Genomic DNA, 26,478 nt, shown 5'->3' on the forward strand with positions numbered 1-26,478 from the left:
CATATGTGAACACAAAATAATTTTAATTGTACTCAATAAATGAAAATGAAATCATTGTACTCAATAAAGATAAGGGATAATGATCATGTAGACTAACTGTATTTGAGATTAGTTTAAGCCTGGGGTAACTATATTTATGTTTCACAGACCTGGAGAAGAAAAAAGCTTTTATCAATATTGCTAAGGAACAAGTAAAAGTTAACATTAGGTAACTGAGAGGTGACATAAAAAAGATTGAATAAAATATCATGGAGATTTCATAATGAGATTGGAAATTCAATAGACTAGAGGAAAAAAAATCCCAAAACATACACGCTCACTGGGAAAACACATAGTAAGAAAAAGGAGAGATCTCTCTTTAATGATACAATAGTAAAGAGTTATAATTTCCTGTATAATGTAAATTTCAAACACTTAAACATTTTCATTGAATTATAAAATACTATTTGGAAAAGAAAGAAAAACTGCACAACTGTAGATTACAGATGACCAAGATAGATGAATCATGAAAAGGTGCTAGCAGAGATTTCTGCCACACCTATCAGGGATACACAACTTCTAAGAATTTCAGAAGTGTTTGGTGTTCCTATTAACGTAAATCCTGAAATAACACCTGAATGAACTGTATTCTAATTCTTCAACTGGATGGCTTTTTAGTGTAAAAGATGTTGAATACTGATTGACTTTTTAATAAATTATTTTATAGTATAAATTAGAAATACTGCATAGTCAGTATTTATGTCTTTCTACAGTGGTTTTTAAAATGTTTTAAGAATAAAAAAACATGCCAACTTTATTTGATTTTTCTGAGGAAATAACTTTTTGGATTTAACTTCAATGAAACCATTGATAACATTTCCCTCCCCAAGGATCTCTGGCAAGTATCCCTGAGATTTTAAAGATTATGTATTATTACCTTTTAATACAAGTAGAATAACACTCAGGGAATTTACAACATTTGTTATTGTAAGTACATTGGTTGAAGTTTAAAAATCTATCCGTAGTAAACTTACATCTTTCAGGAGCTTGGTCAATGTGTTCTGGACAAAGCAGGAAGATGTGACTGAAATCCTGAAAGGTGCCAGCTCCTGCAGCACAAGGATAATGATACATCTGGGTACATTTCTCTTCACAGCATTTGATAGTGGCTCCAAGGTGCTTACAAAATGCACATCGCTGAAAGGGGTAAAGGAGAGAAATCTGTTTATAAAACCTTGAAAAGAGATATTCAAATATAAGCTGGGAAGGTGTAAAAAACTCTCTGTACATTACAAGTAAAACAAATTGAACCTGCAAAATATTAAACAAAGGATTAGTTAAAAATAATAAAATCTACATTACTCAATTTAGTGCTTTGTGTGCTACCAACTCATCCTTCCATTCAAATTAGAAAGTTAGAATTTCACTTTTTCCTTATATTTTCAAAAATAAATTCTGAAGCATTTTTGAAACAAAACCTAAAGATTTTTTAAAAAAGCAAATAGTAATATGGTTAAAAGGGCAGGTTTCTATATTGAGGATTATTATAAAGTTTTTAAATCCCACCAGAACCAGTAATAGGAATATATATTATTTATGAGACACATTACTATTTTTTACCCAGCCTAGAAATAAATACAAAATAAACTCATCAATTATAAGTTAACGGGGACACAAATGGTTAAAGACTCACACACAAAAAATCTACATACTTCAGTGCAGCAATCAACTTCAAATTTCTTAACAAAAGATGGAAATGTGGGGAAAAAAATTAGTCATCTGGTATCTTTCCCATTTCAACCTACCTCCATTATCTTGCAAGTGGTAAAACACACAGAAATAAGCCCCAAACAAGAGGGGCAGTCTAGGCTAAGTGAACACATAAGAAGTCAGAACAAATTATCTAAAATGTTGCATTTACTTATTCAGTTTTCCCTTAGAATGATTCATAAACTCTTCCTCATTCTCCCAAGTCCACTTTGAGCATCATTTTCTTTGAGCAGAGTTTGATGGACCCTGTACCATACAGTATGAAATCTCTCTGTGTGAAATGCCTATCTAATATATATTTTTGTTTACACCATTACATAGTACTTACTTGCTTATGCCATTACATGATCATTGTTTATCTTTTCCTCATCCTAGTCCAAGATCCTTCAATCGTGGTGCCATACTATCTTTGTATCCAAAGCAACAAGAATGCTGCTTGATATAGGCCCTAATAGATAGGTGTTCTTGTTTATATATACCAAAAAGACTTAACTTTTGGTGATCTTGTAAGTGTGGCTCACAAATAGGTTAGCTGAGATAACTGGAGCCTCATATAACAGAGACAGTTGGACCCTGCTAACATTACTGTGGATATCTTCACATGTTACTACACTGACTCTATATTCTGCTAATTAACCAGAAACTACAGTAGTTAAAAGTATAATTTTTTCAGTGTTTTATGTATAAATCTGTATATCACATAATATCAAACTCTTCCTCACTGTCATCAGTCCACTGCATTGAATCAACATAACAAAGCTAAGTGACTCTTGAGGGCTGAATCAGAACGAAGTAAGAATAGAAAAAGATATAAAGACTTGGCCGGGCAGGGTGGCTCATGCCTGTAATCCCAGTACTCTGGGAGGCCAAGGCGGGCGAATCACGAGTTCAGGAGATCGAGACCAGGATAATCCTGGCTAACATAGTGAAACCCCATCTCTACTGAAAATACAAAAAATTAGCCAGGCGTGGTGGCAGGTGTCTGTAGTCCCAGCTACTCAGGAGGCTGAGGCAGGAGAATGGCGTGAACCCGGGAGGCGGAGCCTGCAGTGAGCCGAGATCACGCCACTGCACTCCAGCCTGGGCAACAAAGCCAGACTCCATGAAAAGAAAGAACAAAAAAACGAAAGATGGGAGGGAGGGAGGGAGGGAGTGGAGGGAAGTGAGGGAGGGAAGGGAGGAGGGAAGGAAGGAAGGAAGGAAGGAAGGAAGGAAGGAAGGAAGGAAGAAGGGAAGGAGGAAGGAATGAAAGGTAAAATGGACTGAAGGAAGGAAGGAAAAGGGAGGTCCCGGCCCTTAAGTTTTTACTTTCGCTAAGGAATTTGTCTGGAGGGAGTGAGGGGTGATTTTGCGTCTTGAGTACGGTCCCTTACCATACCGTAGCCAAGACAGGCCTTTCCTAACAGTCTAACTGCCGACGTACTTCCAGTCCGTTCACTTGAGGCCAACCTCCCACAAAAAGGAAGCTAAGTGACTCTTGGTGTGTCTTCCACAAATTCTGAGTGCAAGGCAGTAGACCACTATAGCTTCTAAATAACTCATAAACCCTAATTACAGTTGTGACACTTTAATTTTACATAAATATACAGAATAACATTTCAGTTCTATTTTGGCACTCAAGGGTATTAATGCATTGGAAACACAGAAAAAAATAAATATTTGTCTTCATTGATAAAGTGTAATAACAAGTTTTCAAAATACAGGTAATTTTTTGTATTATAACTCCCAAGGTATCTATATAAATATGTTTAATGCATTAACAGAACCCAGAATTAACTACAAATACAACACCTTGGGTAGTCTAAATGTCTGAACAGAAAGGCCACGTAAATGTTGAGAGAAAAGGTACAATCAATCTGTTGAAAAATGTTTATAACTCATTAACATAACAAAATAATTTCTGCTGAATTGATAAAATCTAAAATTGCTTATTTTGATACCATATGGAAAGTTTTGCGGAAGCCTTTTGCACTAAAAATAATCTTGGCAGACAAAATATAATGAGAGGTAAGTATATAATAACATAATTTAAATTGACCATCTTCTCAGTGTCTTTCTCATTTTAGAAATACAAGTATGTTCTCTTAATGCAATGAAAAGTATTATATGACATTAGCTAAACCACTATGAAAAGTACTGGAATATATCTAACATACTAATTTACAATATCATATAAAGATATCAGTGAATAAAGGAAGGAAAATAAAACACTACATTTAGGAGAACACTTCAAACCCATCGGTTACAATTACATAGCTAATGAAGAATATTCGGCATTAAAAGAAAATGTTTACTATATATACACAGTCTGGAATGTATCTTCCTAAACCAAATAAATAGTACTTGTAAAACTGTAGACAATATCAAAGAATGAATTTCGACAGGGAACTTCTCAAATGTCAACACTCATACACTACACGTAAAAGAAATCGAGCAAGTTAAAATACTAATAATATAATAAGTAACATATCTAATACATAAGTAACAATACAAAGCTAATTAACATTTGGGGAGGAGGGATAAAGAAAATAGCTCTTGGCTGGGCATGGTGGCTCATGCTTATAATCCCAGCACTTCGGGAGGCTGAGGCAGGTAGATTATTTGAGCTCAGGAGTTCAAAACCAGCCTGGGCACCATGGTGAAACACCATCTCTATAAAAAATACAATAATTAGGTGGGCATGGTGGCATGCACCTATAGTCCCAGCTACTCGTGAGCCTAGGGTGGGAAAATTACTTCAGCCCAGGAGGTTGAGGCTGCAGTGAGCTGTGATCATGCTACTGCTCTCTAGCCTGGGCAACAAAAGTGAGACCCTATCTCTAAAATTAAAAAAAAAAAAAAAAAAAGGTAGCATGTTATAATGTTATAATATTTTCCCATATTAATCCAAGAACACAACAATAATAACAAAAACTCAGTGAGAGCTCATATTACCAGTTTTAAGAACAAGTCTGAGGAATTTTCAAAACTTTTCTTTAATAGATTGAAATAAGAATCTGTCAAAATATATTTATAAAACAAAACAGAATGAACAAAATTTCTGAGATTAAAGTTGTATCATAAAAAAATGCCAAGAAGTTAAATATTCCACAGTTCATTTAATTAACTATCCAGTATTTTTTCTGTATCAACTATAGCAATGGTCTTAGGCTATATACTCTAATAAATAAGTATTATAAGGCTCCCAATGCTCCAAATTTGTTTTTAACCTTCACCAATCTTTTCTTACTATTAGGCAACTAGGATTCTCCTAGGATGCAGTAATAAAGAACAAAGATGGAAAGTAAGAGAAAGAGGTAAAATGACATGAAAATCTGATCCAGAAGGTCCAATGTCTGTTTTATATGAGTACCAGAAAGGGAGAAAATGGGAGGGATTATAATCACCAAAATTCTAAAGGAAAAGTTATGAAAATATCAAATAATAAAAGCTAACATTTAATTAAGCATAATCCTCATTTAACAGATGAGGAACCTAAAACAGAGTCATTATCACTGTTCCACTTATCTCTATATCCCTACAAAAATACCCACTCTTAATCTGTAACAATGCCTCTTTAAACTCCCTGAATGGCAGCTTCAGGTAAAAACTTCCCAGATAGTTTGAAATAACAAGGATAAAAGGAAAATTCTTGGAGCCACATAAAGAAGAAAACAGATCATTACAAAGAAAGAAGAATCAGGCATCAGTTCTCACTACCAATACTGAATTAAAAAGAAACCCAAAAAAATCATTATTTTCCTAGGTCTATAAAAAATTATTTAAAACCAAAATTTTAATGCCTGTTAAGCTAACATTCAAGTCCATAGAAAATAAATGTAAATAGGTTAAATTCTCTAGTAAAAGATAGCAACTTTCAAAACATGCAAAATATACTACTTACCACATATACATATTTTACATAAAACTATACTACAGACTTCATTTATGTATGTGTGTGTGTACACATATATAATAAAAAATGAATGAAATAATTTGGATATTTGTCCCTGCCAAAATTTCATGTTGAGATGTAATTCCCAATGTTGGAGGTGGGGCGTTATAGGAAGTGTTTGGATCATGGGGGCAAATCCCTCATGGCTTGGTGCTATCCTTGCGATAATGAGTGAGTTCTCACAAGATCTAGTTGTTCAAAAGTGTATGGCACCTTCACCCCTCTCCTTTGCTCCTGCTCTTGCTATATGAGATGCCTGCTCCCCCTTCTCCTTCCACCATGATTTCTAACTTCTTGAAGCCCTCACCAGAAGCAGATGCCAGCACCACACTTCCTGTACTGTCTGCGGAATCTTGAGCCAATTAAACCTCTTCTTGTTATCAATTACCCAGCAACAGGTATTTCTTTATAGCAACACAGAAGCGGCCTGATATTATATATATACACACTCATACATATGCACAGTGACATACACAATTCAAAAACAGACTTGAGGGGAAAAAACACACACAAATGCTATCCAAAAAATGCAGGTATAGCAATAATTCCAAAGAAATAGAATTCAAACTAAAAAGCAATGAACAAGTCAAGGATAGTATTTCATAATAACATAAGTTTTATGTTACAGTGTGAATTCCAAAAGAAGCCATAGTCATTAAAGTTTATACACCTAATATATTTCATATATAAAAAGTAAAGCTGAGTAGAAATAACATGCACAGATTAGACTTTAACATAGCTCTCAAATCAGGATATTAAGTAGATATTAAATAAATAATAACAATGATCAGGTTTGATTCAAACTGACACATAAAATACACACAGATCTCTGTATTTCAAAAATAAAATATATTCTATTCAAATGTACATAGAATTTTCAAAATAAATTCACATGTATGGTCATAAAGAAACATCCATGTATTTTAAAAAGCAGGTATTTCCTAGGTTATATTCAGTAAAGGCAGATGTGTCCCTAGACCTAACACAATAAAAATCAGAAATTCACAATATAAGGATAAACTCCCAAATCTATCCACTGGCAAAATTTAAAAACTCCTTTCTATATAACAGCAGAATTTTAATCAGGAAGAAAAATCATGTATTATTTTTAAATGATTAAGAAACATCAAAAAAATCTGAGATGTGGCAAATGTGGTATTCAGAGGAAAAAATATAGCTTAAAAAATACAAAACTGTAAGACCAAAGAATTAAAATAAATAATGCTCGATTCAAAAATTCGGCCAATAAGAATCAACATAGAATCCATGAGATTCGCAATGTGGGGAAGTAAACCCACCCTAATACTGTGTTTACTAAAATGCTATTAATGAGATTCGGGTGTTTAAACAACTGTTCACTTTAGAAAATGAAATAAAACTGACTGAAATAAAACCTAATCTATGAAATTATTCTGTATATGAATTGACCTGAAGTAATGAATATTTCAATGACTGATTCCTAATTCTTGTTCTGGCCCAGGCTAATTATTCTAGTTGGCATATTATTAAACACACATTTCTGACTGAAACATCTGCTAAAAAAAAACATCAAACGACATTAGAAAATCAAAATAGAGACTGCTAAGAGTGGAATTTTTCTCCTGCCAGTATCTTTCCTTTCTGACCCATCCTCCTCACTGCTGCCACAGTAATCTTTCTAAAGGAATACAAATATAATCTGAATCAGATGCAAACCCCTCAATACAGAAAGTGTGGTAGGCAGAATTCTAAAATGCCCACACACCACCAACCCGACCAAATTTCCTACCCTAATACAGAGGCTGTAAATATGGTGAAATATCATGGCAGGGATAACAATGCTAATACATTATATGGCAAAGGAATTCTGCAGATGTGATTAAAGTCACCAATCAACTGCCTTTGAATTAATCAAAAGGGAGATTTGCCTAATCTAATCAACCCCTTTGAAGGCAGAGTTTTCTCCAGCTAGTAGCAAAAGGGAAATTCACAGCAAGGGAACATTTCAATACACTGTTGCTGTCTCTGAAGATTAAAAAGAGCCAGGAGCAAAAACCAAAGAGTGGCCTCTAGGAGCTGAGAGTGACCCAGGCCAATAGGCAGTAAGAAAATGGTGAGCTCAGTCCTACAACTGCATAGAACTGAATTCCTCCCACTCCTGAATGCACCTAGAAGAAGACTTACCCCCAGAACCTCCACCCAGGTAACACCTTGATTCGAGTCTTGTGAGACCTTAAACAGGGAGCACAGTTGAGCCTGATGCCCAGAGTTCTGACCTAAGTAAATGGGTGCTGTTTTAAAATATTAAGTTTATGGTAACCGCTTTATAATAATAGATAACAAATAGAGCAGCATTTCAAGGCCCTCCATGCTTTGGTCTCTGCCAAATCACTATTACATTTTTAAGATTTTTTTTAAACACTATACTTACATTACACAATGTCTTAACACTATGAAGTAAAAATGTAAATATTTTAAACTCCAGCTTGGAAATGAGGAGGCAGAATCTCAGAGATTTTCCTAAAATAAAATAGGAGAGGCAAGCTTTCTGAGTCCACAAAAGTGCCCTCTACCTATTGGGTCAAAGAAAAAGTAATTTCTCTATTTGTAACAACATACATAAATTATAAACCCTGAAGAAATATGTCCCGAATAGCTATCTTTAACATAACCATAAATAAAAACATGAATAAATCTGACTACATAAAAATGTAAAAACTTCTATGTGGTAAGAACACACATTACAGAAAAAAAAAAATCAAATGACAAAAAATAACCTCCAATTTGAATTACAAATATCTAGTATCCTGGATATATAAAAATAAAGCTTGTAAGCTATAAAAATGAGTATAATTTTAAAATAGACAAGGATACTTTATAGAATTTCATAATTTAAGGAAGGCATAAAGTTAGCCAATAAAATATGGGTAATATGCAAGAATCAGTAAGCATTATTATTTGCCAGCAACTAACCCAAGTACTTTATAAGAATTACTTTATTCCCATCTACACCAGGCACGGTGGCTCATGTCTGTAATCCCAACACTTTGGGAGGCAGAGGTGGGTGGATCACTTGAGGTAAGGAGTTTGAGACCACCCTGGCCAACATGGTGAGACCCCATTTCTATTAAAAATACAAAAATTAGCTGGGCCTGGTGGCAGGCGCCCGTAATCCCAGCTACTCAGAAGGCTGAGGCAGGAGATCAGTTGAACCCAGGAGGTGGAGGTTGTTGCAGTGAGCCAAGATAGCGCCACTGCACTCCAGCCTGGACAACAGAGCGAGACTCCATCTCAAAAAAAAAAAAAGAAAGTAAGCAAGAAAAGAAAAGAAATTAGGCCGGGCGCGGTGGCTCAAGCCTGTAATCCCAGCACTTTGGGAGGCCGAGACGGGTGGATCACGAGGTCAGGAAATCGAGACCATCCTGGCTAACACGGTGAAACCCCATCTCTACTAAAAATTCAAAAAACTAGCCGGGCGAGGTGGCGGGCGCCTGTAGTCCCAGCCACTTCGGAGGCTGAGGCAGGAGAATGGCGTAAACCCGGGAGGCGGAGCTTGCAGTGAGCTGAGATCCGGCCACTGCACTCCAGCCCGGGCGACAGAGCAAGACTCCGTCTCAAAAAAAAAAAAAAAGAAAAGAAAAGAAATTACTTTATTCCCATCTAACCACAACCATTTTAGGTAGATACCACTCTTTTTCATTTTACAAATGAAGCAGAGAGGTTAAATTCCTTCTTCAAGCCCATAAATCAAGAAATGAAAGAGGAATTGAACTCAAGGAGTTCATAATTAGTTCCATACAAGTAATAAAGACCAATTCATCGACTATGGAAATGTACTGAACACTCTGTCTTGTTTACATAATGGCTTTTATTTAGGTTGTAAGAAAATAACATATAGCCAGGCATGGTGGCTCGTGCCTGTAATCCCAGCACTTTCGGAGACCAAGGCAGGCAGATCACTTGAGACCAGGAGTTTGAGACCAGCCTGGCCAACATGGCGAAACCCCATTTCTACTAAAAAAAAAAAACAAAAACTAGCCAGGCATGGTTGTGCACGCCTGTAACCCCAGCTACTCGGGAGGCTGAGGCAGAAGAATTGCTTGAACCCAGAAGGTGGAGGTTGCAGTGAGCCAAGATTGTGCCACTGCACTCCAGCCTGGGCAACAGAGCTGGACCTTGTCTCAGAAAAACAAAAAAGAAAGTAAGAAAAGAAAGTAGCCACTCTGGGATTAGAATCCACAAAATACTCTCAGTGTCAACCAAAAGAAATGTACTGGAATGTTCATAAAACATAATTCATAATGACCTCAAATTGAAAGTCCCCAAAATGCCCAACAGTAAAATAAATTACGGTACTCTTAACAACAGAATACTATACATCAATGAGAAAAATAAACAACTGGAAGCAACAATTTGGATTTATCTGTGAAAGATGACAGAAAACAGTACTTAGTAGCTCAATTATGCAAAGTACAAAGCCAATTATACAAAGTACAAACATGCAAGACTCACCTATGTTGTTACTAGTGATGACAGTGCATGTCTTTGGGGAGTTAGGAGTAGTAACCAACAGGAGGCTTGAATGGAATTTCTGGGGTGCTATTATTTGTTTCCGGATGTGATTTTAGTACATACGTTCTAATATTTGGGGTATTCCTAGAAATGTATATCTATTATTCACTTGCTATATATATAGCCTATATATATGCTATATGCTATATATATGTAGCATATACCATATAGAGAGCATATAGCATATATACAGCAAAGTGAATTTTATATATAATTCTTCAAATTATATATGTAATTCTTCAACATGTTTTTTGGAAAATTAAGGTTTTTTAAGAAAATTAGGAGAATTTTAGATAAAAACTCAACTTTTAATGGAAAATATTTTCCTTTTTTTCCTCACATGAAATTCTGTATCAAAGTTAGTATCCTACCTGCTATCTCTCCAACAGTAGGTTGAGTTTGTTTTCTTCTCAAGTAATCTGTATTATATTAAGATGATATTAACTGAAATAATCATATAGATGAATGCACCATAAAGCTAATTCTAAGATATCTATCCTTAGCCAAAAACAGAAAAGGGATACACATAACTTCCACATAAAACATCCACCCCTGTTTTTTTGGTTATTCCTAAAAGCTCATAATGTATATGATGATAAAATTTATTGTTTGAAATTAGGGTTTTTGAAATTGAAGTATTAATTTAAACATGTTTGCTTAACACAACTTTAAAGTTAAAAAACACTGCATAGTACAGAAGAGTTAAACACTTCAAAAAGTGGGAAAAAATTTTAAAGCTTTCATTTGAGTAGGAGTAAACACAGACACAGTAAGAATCAAGTTAGTTGGATACACTTAAATCACGTCTTTTAAGAACATAAGAACAGATTATTTGCTTTCTCTTTAGTCCAAAACCTTGGGGTAATTTTAGTCCAAATTTGAAACTAACAGAAGAATACTCAGCTTCTTAAAAGTTTTATTTCAAGAACAGTAAAAGAACTTCTGGTCTTACAAACATTACACGGATAAAACGAGTTTCTCCAAACAGATTTATGTAAAAATCTAGTACATATATCCCCAAGTTCAGTCAATAAGGTGAACCAGATTCTGGTTGAATGGAATCCTTGAAATATAACTTTGGTGAACAAACTGTTTGTGTTTTCCACTTTTCTTAAAAAAGAAGTGATAAAACAGATTCCCAGTACCTGCCAACCAACAAAATGCTACTTGCCAGGTAAAAACCACTCCCAAAAATCAGAATCACAGAAGGGCTATCAGTAAAAATATTAATGCCACAAATTAACACAATGCTAACAGCTGAATGATACATCAAAAGAGTATTTATATAATCACAGCAAATAACTCAAATATCTTTCACATCACTAGTAAACTCAAAAAGAGATAGCAAAACGCAGTATTAAATTTCACTACTGATCTACTAGCTTTAACTATTTAATACTTGTACACTTAGTTTTGATTACTTTTAAATTGAAACAAAAATAATCTTTTCTTCTTTTAATGACTTTTTCAGTTATAGGAAAGATGATATTAAAAGAAAAGACACAATTATAGCTTAGCTACAGGTATAAAACTGTTTTAAAGATATGTAATTGTGATATTGAATTAAACTGAAAACATAAATATGAACTTGTGATTTTGAAAAAAAATCTATTTTGTGTTTGGTTTTGGTATAAGGAGAGAAAATAAGTCAGAAGAACAGAAAATACAGAAATAGACTCACTTTTCCATATTCAATTAACTTTTGACCAAGGGGCCAAGATAATTCAAGAGAGAAATAAATAATCTTTTAGAATGATGCTGGAACTGCTAAATAATCCGTATGGAAAACAAAGAAACATGAATCTTATCTCACATTCTCTTATCATATGTGTAATTTAACCACTAAATGGATTTTTTAAACCTACAAGTAACCCTGGGGCAGGCAAAGATTTTTTAATAAGGCATAAAAAGCATAATTTTTTCAAATCCCAAAAAATTAACAAATGACAAATGTCATCAAAATTAAACCCTCTGCTGTTCAATAAACATTGCTAAATAAATGAAAACAAGTCAAACATTAGGCAAAAATATTTATAAAATGCATCTCCAATAACTGACTTCTGTGAATAATATATACAAAACTCTTACAACTCAAGATGACAATTGGAATAAAATGGTGGCAGAGACAAAATATTTTAACAGACATGTCACCAAAGAGAGACAAACGGCAAATAAAGACATAAAAAGATGTTCAATCTAATTAATCATCAGGGAATGCAAAATCAAACCACAATCAAGTATCACTAAATGCCAAACAGATGGTTAAAATTTAGAAACAGTGGCAATATCCAGTGCTGGCAACAATGTACAGCAAATGGAACTCTCGGATCTCTAGAAATGGAAAAGTTATACAGACACTTTTTAAGAAACTGTGAAACTGTTTTCCAAAGTTAAGAATATATTTCCAACAAGTCAGAAATTCCAGTCCTAGGTATTTACCCAAGAAACATGAAAAGATACATCCACATGAAGCATGTTATATAAATTCTCACACCAGCTTTACATACTGGCCAAAAATTGAAAGAAACTTAACTGTAAGCTAGTGAATGGACCAATCTCAAAACTATTATGCTAAGTAAAAAAAGGCAGACAGAAAAGATTCCATACTGCATGTTTCCATTCATGTATTAGTATAGAAAAGGCAAAACTATACGAAAGCAACAGATCAGTGATTGCCAGGAGCTGGAGTGGGAGGAAAGCAGTAACTTCAAAGGGTCATGAGCAAATTTATGGGTAAAGGGTATATTCTGTATCTTGACTATGATGGTAGTTAAATGACTGTTCATATGTACCAAATCACATTCAATACACATCTAGAAGGAGTGAATTAGAGCGTATGTAAAATATACCTTAATAAAACAATGACTCTCACACATAAATTTATTTATTTATTTGGTAACAGCATAGGGACTAATATCAGAATAACTTTCCTAAAATGTCTCAAATCTGAATAAAATGTAAAAGCTAACTAATTGAAGTTACTTGTAAATAACCAAAAACTGGCTGGAATGGGAGGACACTTTACCCTTGGGGAAAAAAAAGCAGAATATCATTGGCTAAAATCTATATTTAAATAGAGTTTCAGTGCTGGGTGCGATGGCTCCCACCTGTAATCCCAGCACTATGGAAGGCCAAGGAAGGTGGCCACCTAAGGCCAGGACTTTGAGAGCAGCTTGGCCAACATGTCGAAACCCCATCTCTACTAAAAATACAAAAATTAGCCAGGCATGCTGGCGCACGCCTATAGACCCAGCTACATGAGAGGCTGAGGCACGAGAATCGCTTGAACCCGGGAAGTGGAGGTGGCTGTGAGCCAAGATCGCGCCATTGCACTCCAGCCTGGGCGACAGAGCAAGACCCTGTCTCAAAAGAAAAGAAAATTCTACAACTAGTAAGTATAGTTATTTCAATGAAAATATTAGTGGATGGGCTTAACAAGAGACTGGTAGAAAAATGGTCCATCTCCTTTAAAATGCATGAATAGTGTACCTATTCTGAGGAACTAAACGTAAAAACACTGGGAAGAAAACGAACAGACCCTCAGTAATCTATAAAATATCAAATATACTAACATTCATATAATTAGAGTTAGAGGAAGAGGAGAGAAAAATGAGACAGAAAAAGAGTAAGAAATAAAAGTCAAGCTTATCACAAATTTGGTGAAAAATGTCAACTTACAGTTTCAAGAAGCTCAGCAACCCCCAAGCAGGATGAATACAAAGAAAACCACACCTAGGCACATCATAGTCAGACTGCTGAAAACCAAAGATAAAGAGAAAATCCTGAAAGCAGCCAGAGAATATCAAAACATTATTACATACATGGGAATAATGATACTACTGACACCACACCTGACTTCTCATTAGAAACCATGGAAGACAGGAAACAATGCAATGTCTTTTAAATGCTTGAAGAAGAAAAACATAATCATCCCAGAACTCTATATTCAGGGATAAAAGGCAAAAATGAATGCAGACTTCCACTTCCAGACAAAATGCAGAAAATGTACTTTTCTCTGTTCTTTCCACTAAACACAGCTTTAAAAACCCTTGGCCATGATACGTAAGACAAACAAAGACAACAGAATGTAGAGAGAGGGCAGACCAATGAGGGCTTCAGATGCCAAGAAACAAAAGAGGATGAATTCTCTTTTGAAGTTTCCTTTCTGACTCATATACACAAGAAAAGTTGCTAGAGAAGCAGACAACTCAGAAACACCAACAGGCACACACATACATAAAACTCGAAGAAAATTCTGCTGTGTCTAGTCAAAAAGGCAGGGAAGCAGCAGGCTACCAAGACAAAAAACTCATGGACAACAACAAACCAGTTTAAGCCAAATGGCACAAATTAAAAGCCCAAGCCATACACCTTTTGCAAAGACTTAAAAGGAGGACACAGTCAGCCATTCCCCACTCCTACCCACAGACAGCATGCTACCAAAGAAGGCCAAGTGTGGACACGTAACATTCATACCCACTGAGCAATAACGTGGCTTCCTCCCTCTAGAGTGTGGGTGGAAGAAAAGTGGGGAGCCTGACTTCACAACCCATCCAATGATAAGGACATACCCCTACCCCTCCCTCTACAGAGATATGACAGGAGAGGCCTACTGAATAATCAAAACTTAAAGCACTGCCCAGTGATAACTTACCCACCCCTCCATCCCAGTGGCAGTGGAGGCCAAGGGAAAGCAGGAACCCTTTGAGCCAGGGTAGTATCCACAAAGGTATAATGCAAGTCTAGAGTTTTCACTCCTACTCAGCATTTACTAGGTGTACGTCTCCATCAATGAGTCAACAAAAGCGTATTAAGGAACTGGAATCTTCACATACACCTGGGAGTAGTAACAAGGCTGTGCCCCACCTCCACCCCAAAAGCAAAGTTTCAGATAAATCCTACTAAAAGGGGGGGATTTAAATAAAATGCAGAGCTTCATAACATAACACTTAAAATGCAAAGGATTCAACCAAATATAACACGTCATACCATACTAAGAACCAGGAAAATCCGAACAAGAATTTGAAAATGTAGTCAAAAAGTGCAAACAATGAGAATTCATAGATGTCATAATTATCTGTCAAAGATTTTGAACTATATATTATAGTTATATATTATATATTATATATTATATATTATATATTATATATTATAAAACTGCTTCAACAAGCAATGACAGCCAGACACAGTGACAGCCAGACTCAAGCCTGTAATCCCAGCACTTTGGGAGGCAGAGGCAGTCAGATCACTGGAGGTCAGGAGTTTGAGACCAGCCTGGCCAACATGGTGAAACTCCATCTCTACTAAAAATACAAAAATTAGCCAGGCATGGTGGCACACACCTGTAATCCCAGCTACTCGGGAGGCTGAGGCATGAGAATCACTTGAACCCAGGAGGCAGAGGTTGCAGTGAGCCAAGAACATTCTACTGCATTCCAGCCTGGGCGACAGAGCAAGACTCCATCTCAAAAAAAAAAAAAAAAAAAAGGCAATTACAAACATAATTTTGAAACAAAGAAACAACACAAAGTTTCAGCAAAGAAATCAAGAAAGAAACAAATACCAAGTTGAAAACTAAAAAATACGCTAACAAAAATAAAATACAAACTGAGTAAGCTGAACAACAAAATAGGAGAGATTACCCAACCTAAACAAGAGAAAATAAACTGATTTAAAAAAAAAAAAAAAAAAGTGGCTGGGCGCAGTGGCTCAGGCCTGTAATCCTAGCATTTTGGGAGGCCGAGATGGGTGGATCACCTGAGGTCAGGAGTTCAGGACCAGCCTGACCAACATTGCGAAACCGTGTCTCTACTAAAAATACAAACATTAGCTGGGCATGGTGGCACACATCTAGAATCCCAGCTACTCGGGAGGCTGAGGCAGGAGAATCACTTAAACCCAGGGGCAGAGGTTGCAGTGAACCAAGACTGCACCACTTCACTCTAGCCTGGGCAAAAGAGCGAAACTCTGGCAATAAATAAATAAATAATGTTTTTTTAAAAAAGACATTAAAGATACTTGTGGGACTGTAATAAATGACACAACATTCCTGCCACTGGAATCTCAGAAAAGGAACAAGATGCAGCTGAACAATTATTCGAAGATCTACAGATTCAGGAAATTGAATAAATCCAAAGAGGATACACATAAATAAATCAATGCTAATATATATCATAAACTTCTGAAAACTAACGACTAAACTAAAAAATCTTGAGAGAAGAGAAATGACACCTTATCCACAGATGAAAAACAACACAAATGACAGCAGATTTCTCGCCTGAAACCATGGAGGCCAGAACAAAGCAGGATAACATTTTTGTAAGTCCTAAAAGAACTGACAGCAAACAATTCTATATCCAGCAAACATCCATTAGTAATGAAAGGGAAATCAAGAAATTGCGAGATGAATGAGAACTAAAAATTAGTCATGAGACAAAACTACATCAAAAGAATTGTTAGAAAAGTTACTGAACCAGAAAGGAAAATGATAAAAAGAAGGATTCTCAGAACATCCTGAAGGAATAAAGAACAAAGAAATAGTAAAAATATAGGCAATAAAACAGACTTTACTATTCCTTGAGTTTTCAAAATAATGTTTAACAATTGAAGCAAAAATTGTTATATGATGCAAAAGCTATGGTGGGTAAAACCATTGATGCATTTCCAAAACTGAAGGCAGCTGGCACCAAGCTGTACTAAGTTATCACACTCTCAACTGGCACTACAATTACAGTAAAAATGATGTAGAGTATCACTGAAAATATCACTGATGAAGCAGCAAGAATCATTAATGTTTTAAGTCTTGATCCATGAATACACATCTTTTAATTATCTGTTTTACAAAACGAGAAATAAAGCATAAACTAATTCTGTTACGCCATAGTTTTTCTTGAGGAAAGCAACTTCTGTGATCATGTGATTTATAAATTGAAATAACTGTTTTCATGGAACACCATTTTTACATGCAAGAACAACTAACAAACCACGATTATTCAAACTTGATTATCTACCATATTTCTTCAAAAATGAATAAAGTGAGCCTGTCACTTCAAGGAAAACAACTTAGAACATGAGTGGACAATAAGAAGATTTGAAAAACTTACCACCAATGTAAGCTTAACTAATTCCAATACTTAAAAGACTTTTCTGATGAGATCAATGGATTATAACAAATGTGAATTTTGTTATTTATTAAAAATGTGTAGGGCTAGGCAAGGTGGCCCACACTTGTAATCCCAACACTTTGGGATCACTGGAGGCCAGGAGTTCAAGACTAGCCTAGACAACATAGTGAAATCCCATCTCTACCAAAAGTACAAAAGTTAGCTGGGCCTGGCGATGCATGCCTGTAGTCCCAGCTACTCTGGAGGCTAAGGCATAAGCATCACTTGAACCCAGGAGGCAGAAGTGAGCTGAGATCGCACCACTGCATTCCAGCCTGGGCAACAGAGTGAGACCCTATCTCAAACAAACAAAACAAAACAAACAAACAAATAAAACAAAAAAAAAACACAACTGTATCAATAGTTGGAATATCTTGATTACTCAGTGAACAAATATTTTCCAAAGACCACTTAGTAATGTTATAAAATCATATATGGGTAAAAGATCCCCTGAAATTGCAAGGTAGTCTAATAAATTTTATATACACACACACACACACACAAATTTTTTTTTTGTCTGAGATGGAGTCTCACTCCATCACCCAGGCTGGAGTACAGTGGTACGATCTCGGCTCACTGTAACCTCCACCTCCTGGGTTCAAGCGATTCTTTGCCTCAGCCTCCCCCACAGGTGGGACTGCAGGCGCCTGCTACCATGGCTGGCTAATTTTTGTGTTTTTAGTAGAGACGGGGGTTTCACCATCTTGGCCAGGCTAGTCTTGAACTCCTGACCTCATGATCCACCCATTTCAGCCTCCCAAAGTGCTAGGATTACAGGGGTGAGCCACCATGTCGGGCCCATAAATTTTAAAGGGTAAAAATATAAAGTTCATTGATGGGACTGCAGTCTTCAGATTGCACCAAACCACTTGAAAAACGAGAAACTACCACTTCTCAAGCTTTTGTGTGGTATCAAACAGGAATATTCATTATTCTGAAATGGTTATCAACATACCTTTCCTTTTTCCTAGCTTGTATCTTTCTGAGGCTAGTTTGTCTTCATGTATGTTAACCAAACCAACGTACCAAAACATACTGAATGCAGAAACAGATGAGAGATTTCAACTGTCTTTTTTTTTTTTATTTTTGAGACGGAGTCTCACTCTGTCGCCGGGGCTGGAGTGCAGTGGCAGGATCTCAGCTCACTGCAAGCTCCGCCTCCCGGGTTCACGCCATTCTCCTGCCTCAGCCTCCCGAGTAGCTGGGACTACAGGCGCCCGCCACGTCGCCCGGCTAGTTTTTTGTATTTTTTAGTAGAGACGGGGTTTCACCGTGTTAGCCAGGATGGTCTCGATCTCCTGACCTCGTGATCCGCCCGTCTCGGCCTCCCAAAGTGCTGGGATTCAGCTGTCTTATATTAAGTCAGACACTAATATTTCAAAATAAGAGGAGTATACAGGTGTCCTGAGACCAAAAAGTTTGAGAACACTGGGTTATTGAGGCATATAAATAGGAATAGAACTGTTTTCCCAAGTGTTTGTTCACATTTCACTCTCTCATCAGTTGAGTAAAAGAGTTAACACTTGGCCGGGCGCGGTGGCTCAAGCCTGTAATCCCAGCACTTTGGGAGGCCGAGACGGGCGGATCATGAGGTCAGGAGATCGAGACCATCCTGGCTAACACGGTGAAACCCCGTCTCTACCAAAAACTACAAAAATCTAGCCGGGCGAGGTGGTGGGCGCCTGTAGTCCCAGCTACTCGGGAGGCTGAGGCAGGAGAATGGCGTGAACCCGGGAGGCGGAGCTTGCAGTGAGCTGAGATCCGGCCACTGCACTCCAGCCTGGGCGACAGAGCGAGACTCCGTCTCAAAAAAAAAAAAAAAAAAAAAAAAAGAGTTAACACTTACCCAAATCCAGGCCAACATGGACTACATTTAGACTCAATTTGTGCTTATCTGATAGGTATCCAATACTATCTCACTGCAGTTTCAAATTTGCAATTCATGATTACTAATGAGATTGTGTACTTTGTCATGCGTTTACTGGACATTTGGATTGTCTGTTCTGTAAATTGCCTCATTGGGTGCTCTGCTCATTTCTCTATTCAGTTGCCTCTTTTTTTTTTTGCACTGGAGTCTCACTCTGTCACCCAGGCTGGAGTGCAGTGGCGTGATCTCAGCTCACTGCAAGCTCTGCCTCCCAGGTTCCCACCATTCTCCTGCCTCAGCCTCCAGTGCAGCTGGGACTACAGGTGCCCACCACCACACCCGGCTAAATTTTTTGTATTTTTAGTACAGACGGGGTTTCACCATGTTAGCCAGAATGGTCTTGATCTCCTGACCTCGTGATCCGCCGGCCTCAGCCTCCCAAACTGCCAGGATTACAGGTGTGAGCCACCACAGCGGGCGAAGTTGTCTTTTTCTTATCCATTTGTAGTTGCTTATTCTAGAACCAATTCCTCTTTTTTGGTCATTATGTGTTACCATTATCTTCCTCTCTAAGGCTTGTGCTTTCATTCTTACAGTATGTTTTAATAAACGGAAGTTACTTCTTGAATGTAGTTGAATGCTCCAATATTCTCCTTTACATTCAGTGCTGTATCTCAAGAAATCTTTTACAAAAATATTCTCCTATGTTATCTTTTTAAAAGCTTATGAGTTTAGGTGGAAATACGAAGGGCCAAAAGGGATTGAAAGACATTTTCCTACCATTTGTTCGTTCTCTTGATTTTCATGACTCGATCTTATCTTCCAGTATGCCTGATAATTTCTGACTTATTGCTAAATTTTGTTTTTGAAATATCTATAGAGATATCTTGAAACACTAGATGATGCCAGTTACCTTTTTTTTTTCCTCCACATGGGTCCTTGGGCTAGAAAAGATCACATTAATTTAATATGCATATGAGCTGCTTTGAAGCTCATGATTATTCAAAGCTGAGTCTTTGTGAAAGCAGATTTTTTTCCATCATCTTCCCGCGTTTCAAAGGTGCAGGCCTAGGGATCAGCAAACTTTTTCCAAAAAGCCAGATAGCAAATACTGTTGGTTTTGTGTAACAAGAGGCAAAACCGGGAATATCCTGAGAGCATATCTGTATATATCTGATGAGAGCAAATAAATTTCCACAAACTTATTGATAATTATTCAGAATATAATGATTGGATACAATTTTTTGTAATATAGGTTTACTAATGAAAATAATAGAATTTGGAAGGGGAAACAACATTTCACTTAATTGGGATTCAAAGCTATTTTCCTTATCATTGAAACTGATTATAAGTGTTCATTTGTACATTCTGATCTACAATGAGATTTTCTTTTTCTTGAGACAGTCTTGCTGTGTGATCCAGGCTGGAGTGCAGGGGTGTGATCTCAGCTCACTGCAACCTCTGCCTCCCAGATTCAAGCTATTCTCTTGCCTCACACTCCAGAGTAGCTGGAATCACAGGCATGAGCCACCATACCTGGCTAATTTTTGTATTTTTTAGTAGAGACAGGGTTTTGCCATGTTGGCCAGGCTGGTCTCAAACTTCTGGCCTCAAGTGATTGACCTGCCTCAGCCTCCCAAAGTGTTGGGATCACAGGTGTGAGCCACCATGCCCAGCCTACAATGAGATTTCCTATATTCACATTTGAAAAATCTTTTTAACATAGAGGTCTGATAGAAATCCACAAGCATGTAATTTTAATTGAGCATATTCATCTTTGAAAGTTAATTATAAAATTTTATTAGAGTCTTCTCTTCACCTTTGTCTTTTAGCATGTCATTATATTGCAGAATAATCACTTCCAATTAAAGGACAGGTTGAAGCTCCTGATTCAGAGAGTTAAATGGATTTTGAAATATGGTAATTCTTTTTTTATTTTTTGAGACAGAGTCTCGCTTTGTCACCCAGGCTGGAGTGCAGTGGCGCGATCTCAGCTCACTACAACCTCCGTCTCCCAGTCACGCCATTCTCCTGCCTCAGCCTCCATGTGGCTGGGACTACAGGCGCGCACCACCACGCCTGGCTAATTTTTTGTATTTTTAGTAGAGACGGGGTTTCACCATATTAACCAGGATGGTCTCGATCTCCTGACCTCATGATCCGCCCGCCTCAGCCTCCCAAAGCGCTGGGATTACAGGCATGAGCCACCACGCCTGGCGGAAATTCTTTTATACTTCCCTTGAGGTCCAAAACCTGCTACAGGAACTGCAGTCTGAGCTTGGAAAATAACTCTGTAGCAAATTTATATGGGAATAGAGATACTGATTTTTATTTTAACTTCTGACAGCATATGAACTGTGTAAAGTAACCTGCCATCACTTGTGATCGAAACAATAGTTGAAAAGTGACCTTACCACAGTTTAAGGTTCACTTATAATCACTGTTCTGCCTTGTAATTTTAGGTTGAATTTGTTACAAAATATTATGAAATCTATAGGAAAAGTCAACTTTCAAAGCTATTAAGTATTTGACTTAATAGTTGAGGGCAATCTTATTCAGAAAAATTTCAATCTCATTTCTCAACGCAAAAAAAACTGCAATAAAACTTTACCACTGCCAAGTCATTAAACTGCTATGTAGAAAGGCAATTCAGTATATTCTCCCGCTATATCTAACAAAATTCATAGGCTTTGATGATGAAGTCCATAAACGCAAGTCAAAATCACCGCTGACACTATTATATAACAGCTCACTAAAACATGACAGATTTAAATATTTTCTGCAAAGTACTTGCTAATAAATAATACAATAAATAATCAGGCTTTAAACACCTGACATTTAACAAGCTTTATAAATTTGTCCAACTAACGTCTTTCTGCTCCACAGTTATTTCTGCCACTATCAACTGTAAAACATCTTAGCAGATTCCACTTCAGGTTGCACTAAATTAGTGTTTGCTCAACTTTTCTGAAAATATTTTCTCTTGTAGTTGTTACACATAGACTATGCATAAATACTAACTCTTTAATCATTTCAAACTCAGCACTGACTTCTGGAATATGTAACAACTGAACAGTACTGGTAACACCTATTCATCCATCAAAAGCCTAAGAAAACCATGAAAAATCATTCACCCTCCTTTCCAAAATGACTTGATATTACTCCCAATGTCCTTAATTTTTAGAGCAGTTACTCTCGCTGAAAGGCTAATAGTCTTTTTTAAAGTTTATTTCCTATGAACATATCTTTGGTTACCATAATAAAACATAATTTAACTAACTACTGTTGGTAATGGTTTTCCTTGCTTGGCTAACAAATGAGCCATTGAAAAACTTACTTTAATTATAGCCTAATTTCCATTTTTTGTTTTTGAGAAGAAATTCTGCTGTGATAAAATTTTGCTTTAATTTACTGTTTTTTTTTTCTGACCTTTTAGTTTTATTCCTGTTGGTTGGGAATAATGTGAGAAGTGCCCAGTCTGGTAATGTTGACATATATTGTATTCTTTTAGCACAGCCATAGTCTTCTGGCATAATAAATAGAATGCTTTGCTATCTAATTTGTTGATAACAGTATACATTCCACTATGCCTCAAAAGTGTTACATATCAAGTCTACTTTTCTCCTTTTCTTGTTTTAACATGATAGGTAGGTATGCACTGGTAATGAGAGAAATAAATAAGATGCCAGGGCAATATGCATGGCACACACACACATACAGATACTAACAAACTGTAGCTATGTCACTGTGATTTGTAGCATGCAGAGCAGCAATTTGAAATATATGTGCTCTCTGCAGCAACCAACTTTGACACTGCAGTGCAACAGAAGTCATATATAATGCCCAAATAAATGGGTGTGGTTTTGTTCCCATAAAACTTTAGTTTTAAACACTAATATTTGAATGTCATATGATTTCCTATGTCATGAAATTATTATTCCCTTTTAAATTTTTTTCAGACATTTTAAAAGGTAAAAAACATTTTTAGCTCATGTCCCATAGCTGGAGGACTGAATGTGACCCACAGGCTGTCATTTGCTGACAGCTCCACCCACCCTTCTGTAGTCTTCAGGGTCCTAAATAAACTTCTATAGTATTTAATGGCCCCTAAATTCCCTTTTTGTCTTCCCAGCTATGCAGACTGCCAGAAGCTTCTCAGCTTTTCAACCTCTCAGCTGGATTTTTATGAACTGAGCAATTAACTCAAGGGGAAAAGAAAATTTAAAGACAGGCCAACTTCTGTACAACCTTACCCTCTAAGTTCTCACTCCCTCAAGTCCTCACCACTCTTCTAGTTTTCAGATCCCTTAAATATTTATTTGAAACAATATTTTATACAGCTTTTCTAATTATTCTCAGTGGAAAGGCTAGTCTAAACCAAATATCTCTGCCATAGGAAGAGGTGGAAATAACACACTACCAAATATAAAGACTTAGTATAAAGCTACAGTAACAATGACATCATGATATATCACTGGGATTCCCAAACACACAAAGAATAAAACAGAAAACCTATGAACAATCTAAAATATATTGAACATTTGCTATATAATAGGTTATATTTCAAGGGGGGAAAAGATGTTTCAATAAATGGTGTAGTAACAATTGACTCTCCATATGTGAAAAAATGATACTGGACCCCTATATCACATGATACATAAATTTCAAATAGATAAAACACACAATAGTGCACAACTAGAAAAATAAGCTTTTGGAATATATTTTCAAAACAAGTTAGAAACTGTTCAAAGGTTTTTTATTTTTGAAATAAATATATTAACATGGTTCAAAAGTTCCTAAAGGGTATGCAGTACAAAATCACCTTGTATACAACTATATAAAATAAGTTTCCTAGAGGCAAAGAATTTTTACCAGTTTCCTATGCAACCTTCACGAGATATTTTATACAGATAAAAGTTCATATTATTCTCCGCCCCTCCCCTACACTTTACATTCAAGGGGTCCTTCACAATATCAAAGAATACCATCCACCTCATCACAAAGGTAAGTTCTTTTCTTTAAACTTAATACTAAAAAGAAATATTAAAATTAAATTGGAACATCTTCATTGAATGGGCCTACCAAAATTTAACCGTTTTTAAATAGGCATACAAAACTCTTTTCTAAAACAGAAATGTTTCAGTTTCCTCTTAGCTCCAGAGTCAAGGTGTCAAGGTGACAGGAAACAAACATATTCATTCATTTTTGAGACAAGGTCTGGCTCTGTTGCCCAGGCTGGAGTGCAGTGGCACAATCTCAGCTCACTGCAACCTCTGCATCCTGGGCTCAAGCCATCCCTCCCACCTCAACCTCTTGAGTAGCTGAGACTACAGGTGTGCACCACCACACCCGCTTTTTTTTTTTTTTTTTTTTTTTTTTGGTACTGTTAGTGAAGAGACAGGGTCTCGCCACATTGCCCAGGCTGGTCTCGAACTTGTGAGCTCAAGTGATGTGCCTGCCTCAGCCTCCCAAAGTGCTGGGATTACAGATGTGAGCCACCACGCCCAGCCACATCAATTTTTAGGTATATACCTAACAGCATTCCAAGGTCAAATAAATATCTAGGATTATCTTGCTGTATCCAGACCTTGCATTTAACATTGTGATGAAACAATCCATTGTTAATTTTTTCATGTCTTCCTTCTACATTTGAGAGTGAAAAGATAAAATAATTTCTTACTGTGCACATGATGATTGAGTACTGACAGGTAACATGATTTGAGGAAGATGTCACCTGACATTAGCTAACAAAGTCAGAGACAGATTAAGAAGTGAAGACTCCTGATTGCTTCCCATTAAAAATAATAATTATGACCAGGTATGGTGACGTGTACGTAGTCCCAGCTATGTGGGAGGCTGAGCTGGAAACATTGCTAGAGTTCAAGGTTGCAGTATACTATAATTACATGTGTGAATAGCCACTGCACTCCAGCATGAGCAACACAGCAAGATCCCTCTCTGCCGGACCCCCTACCCCCAAAATAGGAAGACTCTATCTTTCAAAACATAAGTATTATTAGGGTTTATTTAGAAACTTTTATTTAGAAAATCTTACAATACAAAAACACACTTGAGAGACATTTGAGATTATTTACCATACCTCCTTCAATCTATTAACCCGAATTACTATAATTTCTACTATACTTCCTGTAACTTTCATTCTGTGTTAACATCCACCTCTTCACTGGTTCTTCCTATGAGCATTGACCAAAAGATCAATCTTCCATCTTATTTTCTCTTCTTGTTCTCCAAAGTCAGTCTGATTTGCCACCATTGCTAGTTAGGGAAATTGTCTATGATTCCAACCCTGACATTTAGTGTCAAAGCCATTTCACAGGGTTTCAGGCTGAGCACAACCAAACAAAACTTGGGATCTTCCAACATACTCAGACTTGAAAAAAAAAGACATCTCTGCAGTTCCTCCATCTAATTTATAAAGAATCAAATACTACACATTCTATTACTATAATATTTCATCTTTATGTTTTACACACAATACCTAAATTCAAAATTTTACTCATTGGCCTTTAATTCATAGCAGTAACTCTAAACATGTTTGTCTCCAAGTAAACCTGTTCCAATTCAATTACAAAGGGCTGGGGGAATTTAGATCATTTAATACTGTTCTTCTTATTTAAAAAGTACGTTACTGAAATTCCTCATCTTGGTAAGCAAAGCCAAGGAAATTTTCAATTCCTGTCCCCCAGTATTCTCTACCCTACTTATTCTCCAGTCATTCTTACGTATGTGCCATTTTTCCAAATCCATATACACTCACAGTTTCAAATCCTGTTCAGGATGACCCTCTGTCTAGAATCCCTTTGTTGATCTACTGAAAGTTACCCATCCTCCAATCACCAACTTAAATCTTTCCTTCTTTAAAAATATTTTCAGATTCCCTCAGTTAAAATATATTTCCAATAATAGACACTGTTTAAGTATCCATTCCCCCTTCTTCCTTCCTACAGATTTTCACTTTTTCAGATACGCACCCTGCTCTAAGCAGAAACATGCTTCAGAGGGGATAAATATTCGCCCCAGTCTCAGAGGAAAGCTATAGTCTAAACCAATCATGGCTGTCTCAACTTCTTTATCAGTTATTGCTTTAAGATATGAACACTCGGCCAGGCACGGTGGCTCACGCCTGTAATCCTAGCACTCTGAGAGGCTGAGGCGGGTGGGTAACCTGCAGTCAGGAGTTCAAGACTAGCCTG

The 26,478-nt window shown here is 36.6% G+C and overlaps 1 protein-coding gene across 10 annotated transcripts in view; it reads right to left on the reverse strand.

Moving 5' to 3' along the window:
• The window catches only part of KMT2C (lysine methyltransferase 2C), a 305,698-nt gene that overhangs the window by 143,690 nt on the left and 135,530 nt on the right, over window positions 1–26,478 (reverse strand). For all 10 annotated transcript variants that reach the window (XM_030933367.1, XM_030933361.1, XM_030933358.1 and 7 more), the window contains one exon: window positions 1,014–1,176. In XM_030933367.1, the coding sequence (XP_030789227.1) occupies window positions 1,014–1,176 (163 nt within the window). The remainder of the gene's footprint in view (window positions 1–1,013; window positions 1,177–26,478) is intronic.

The sequence above is a fragment of the Rhinopithecus roxellana genome, chromosome 6 (assembly GCF_007565055.1).
Source record: "Rhinopithecus roxellana isolate Shanxi Qingling chromosome 6, ASM756505v1, whole genome shotgun sequence".
Classification (NCBI taxonomy): domain Eukaryota; kingdom Metazoa; phylum Chordata; class Mammalia; order Primates; family Cercopithecidae; genus Rhinopithecus; species Rhinopithecus roxellana.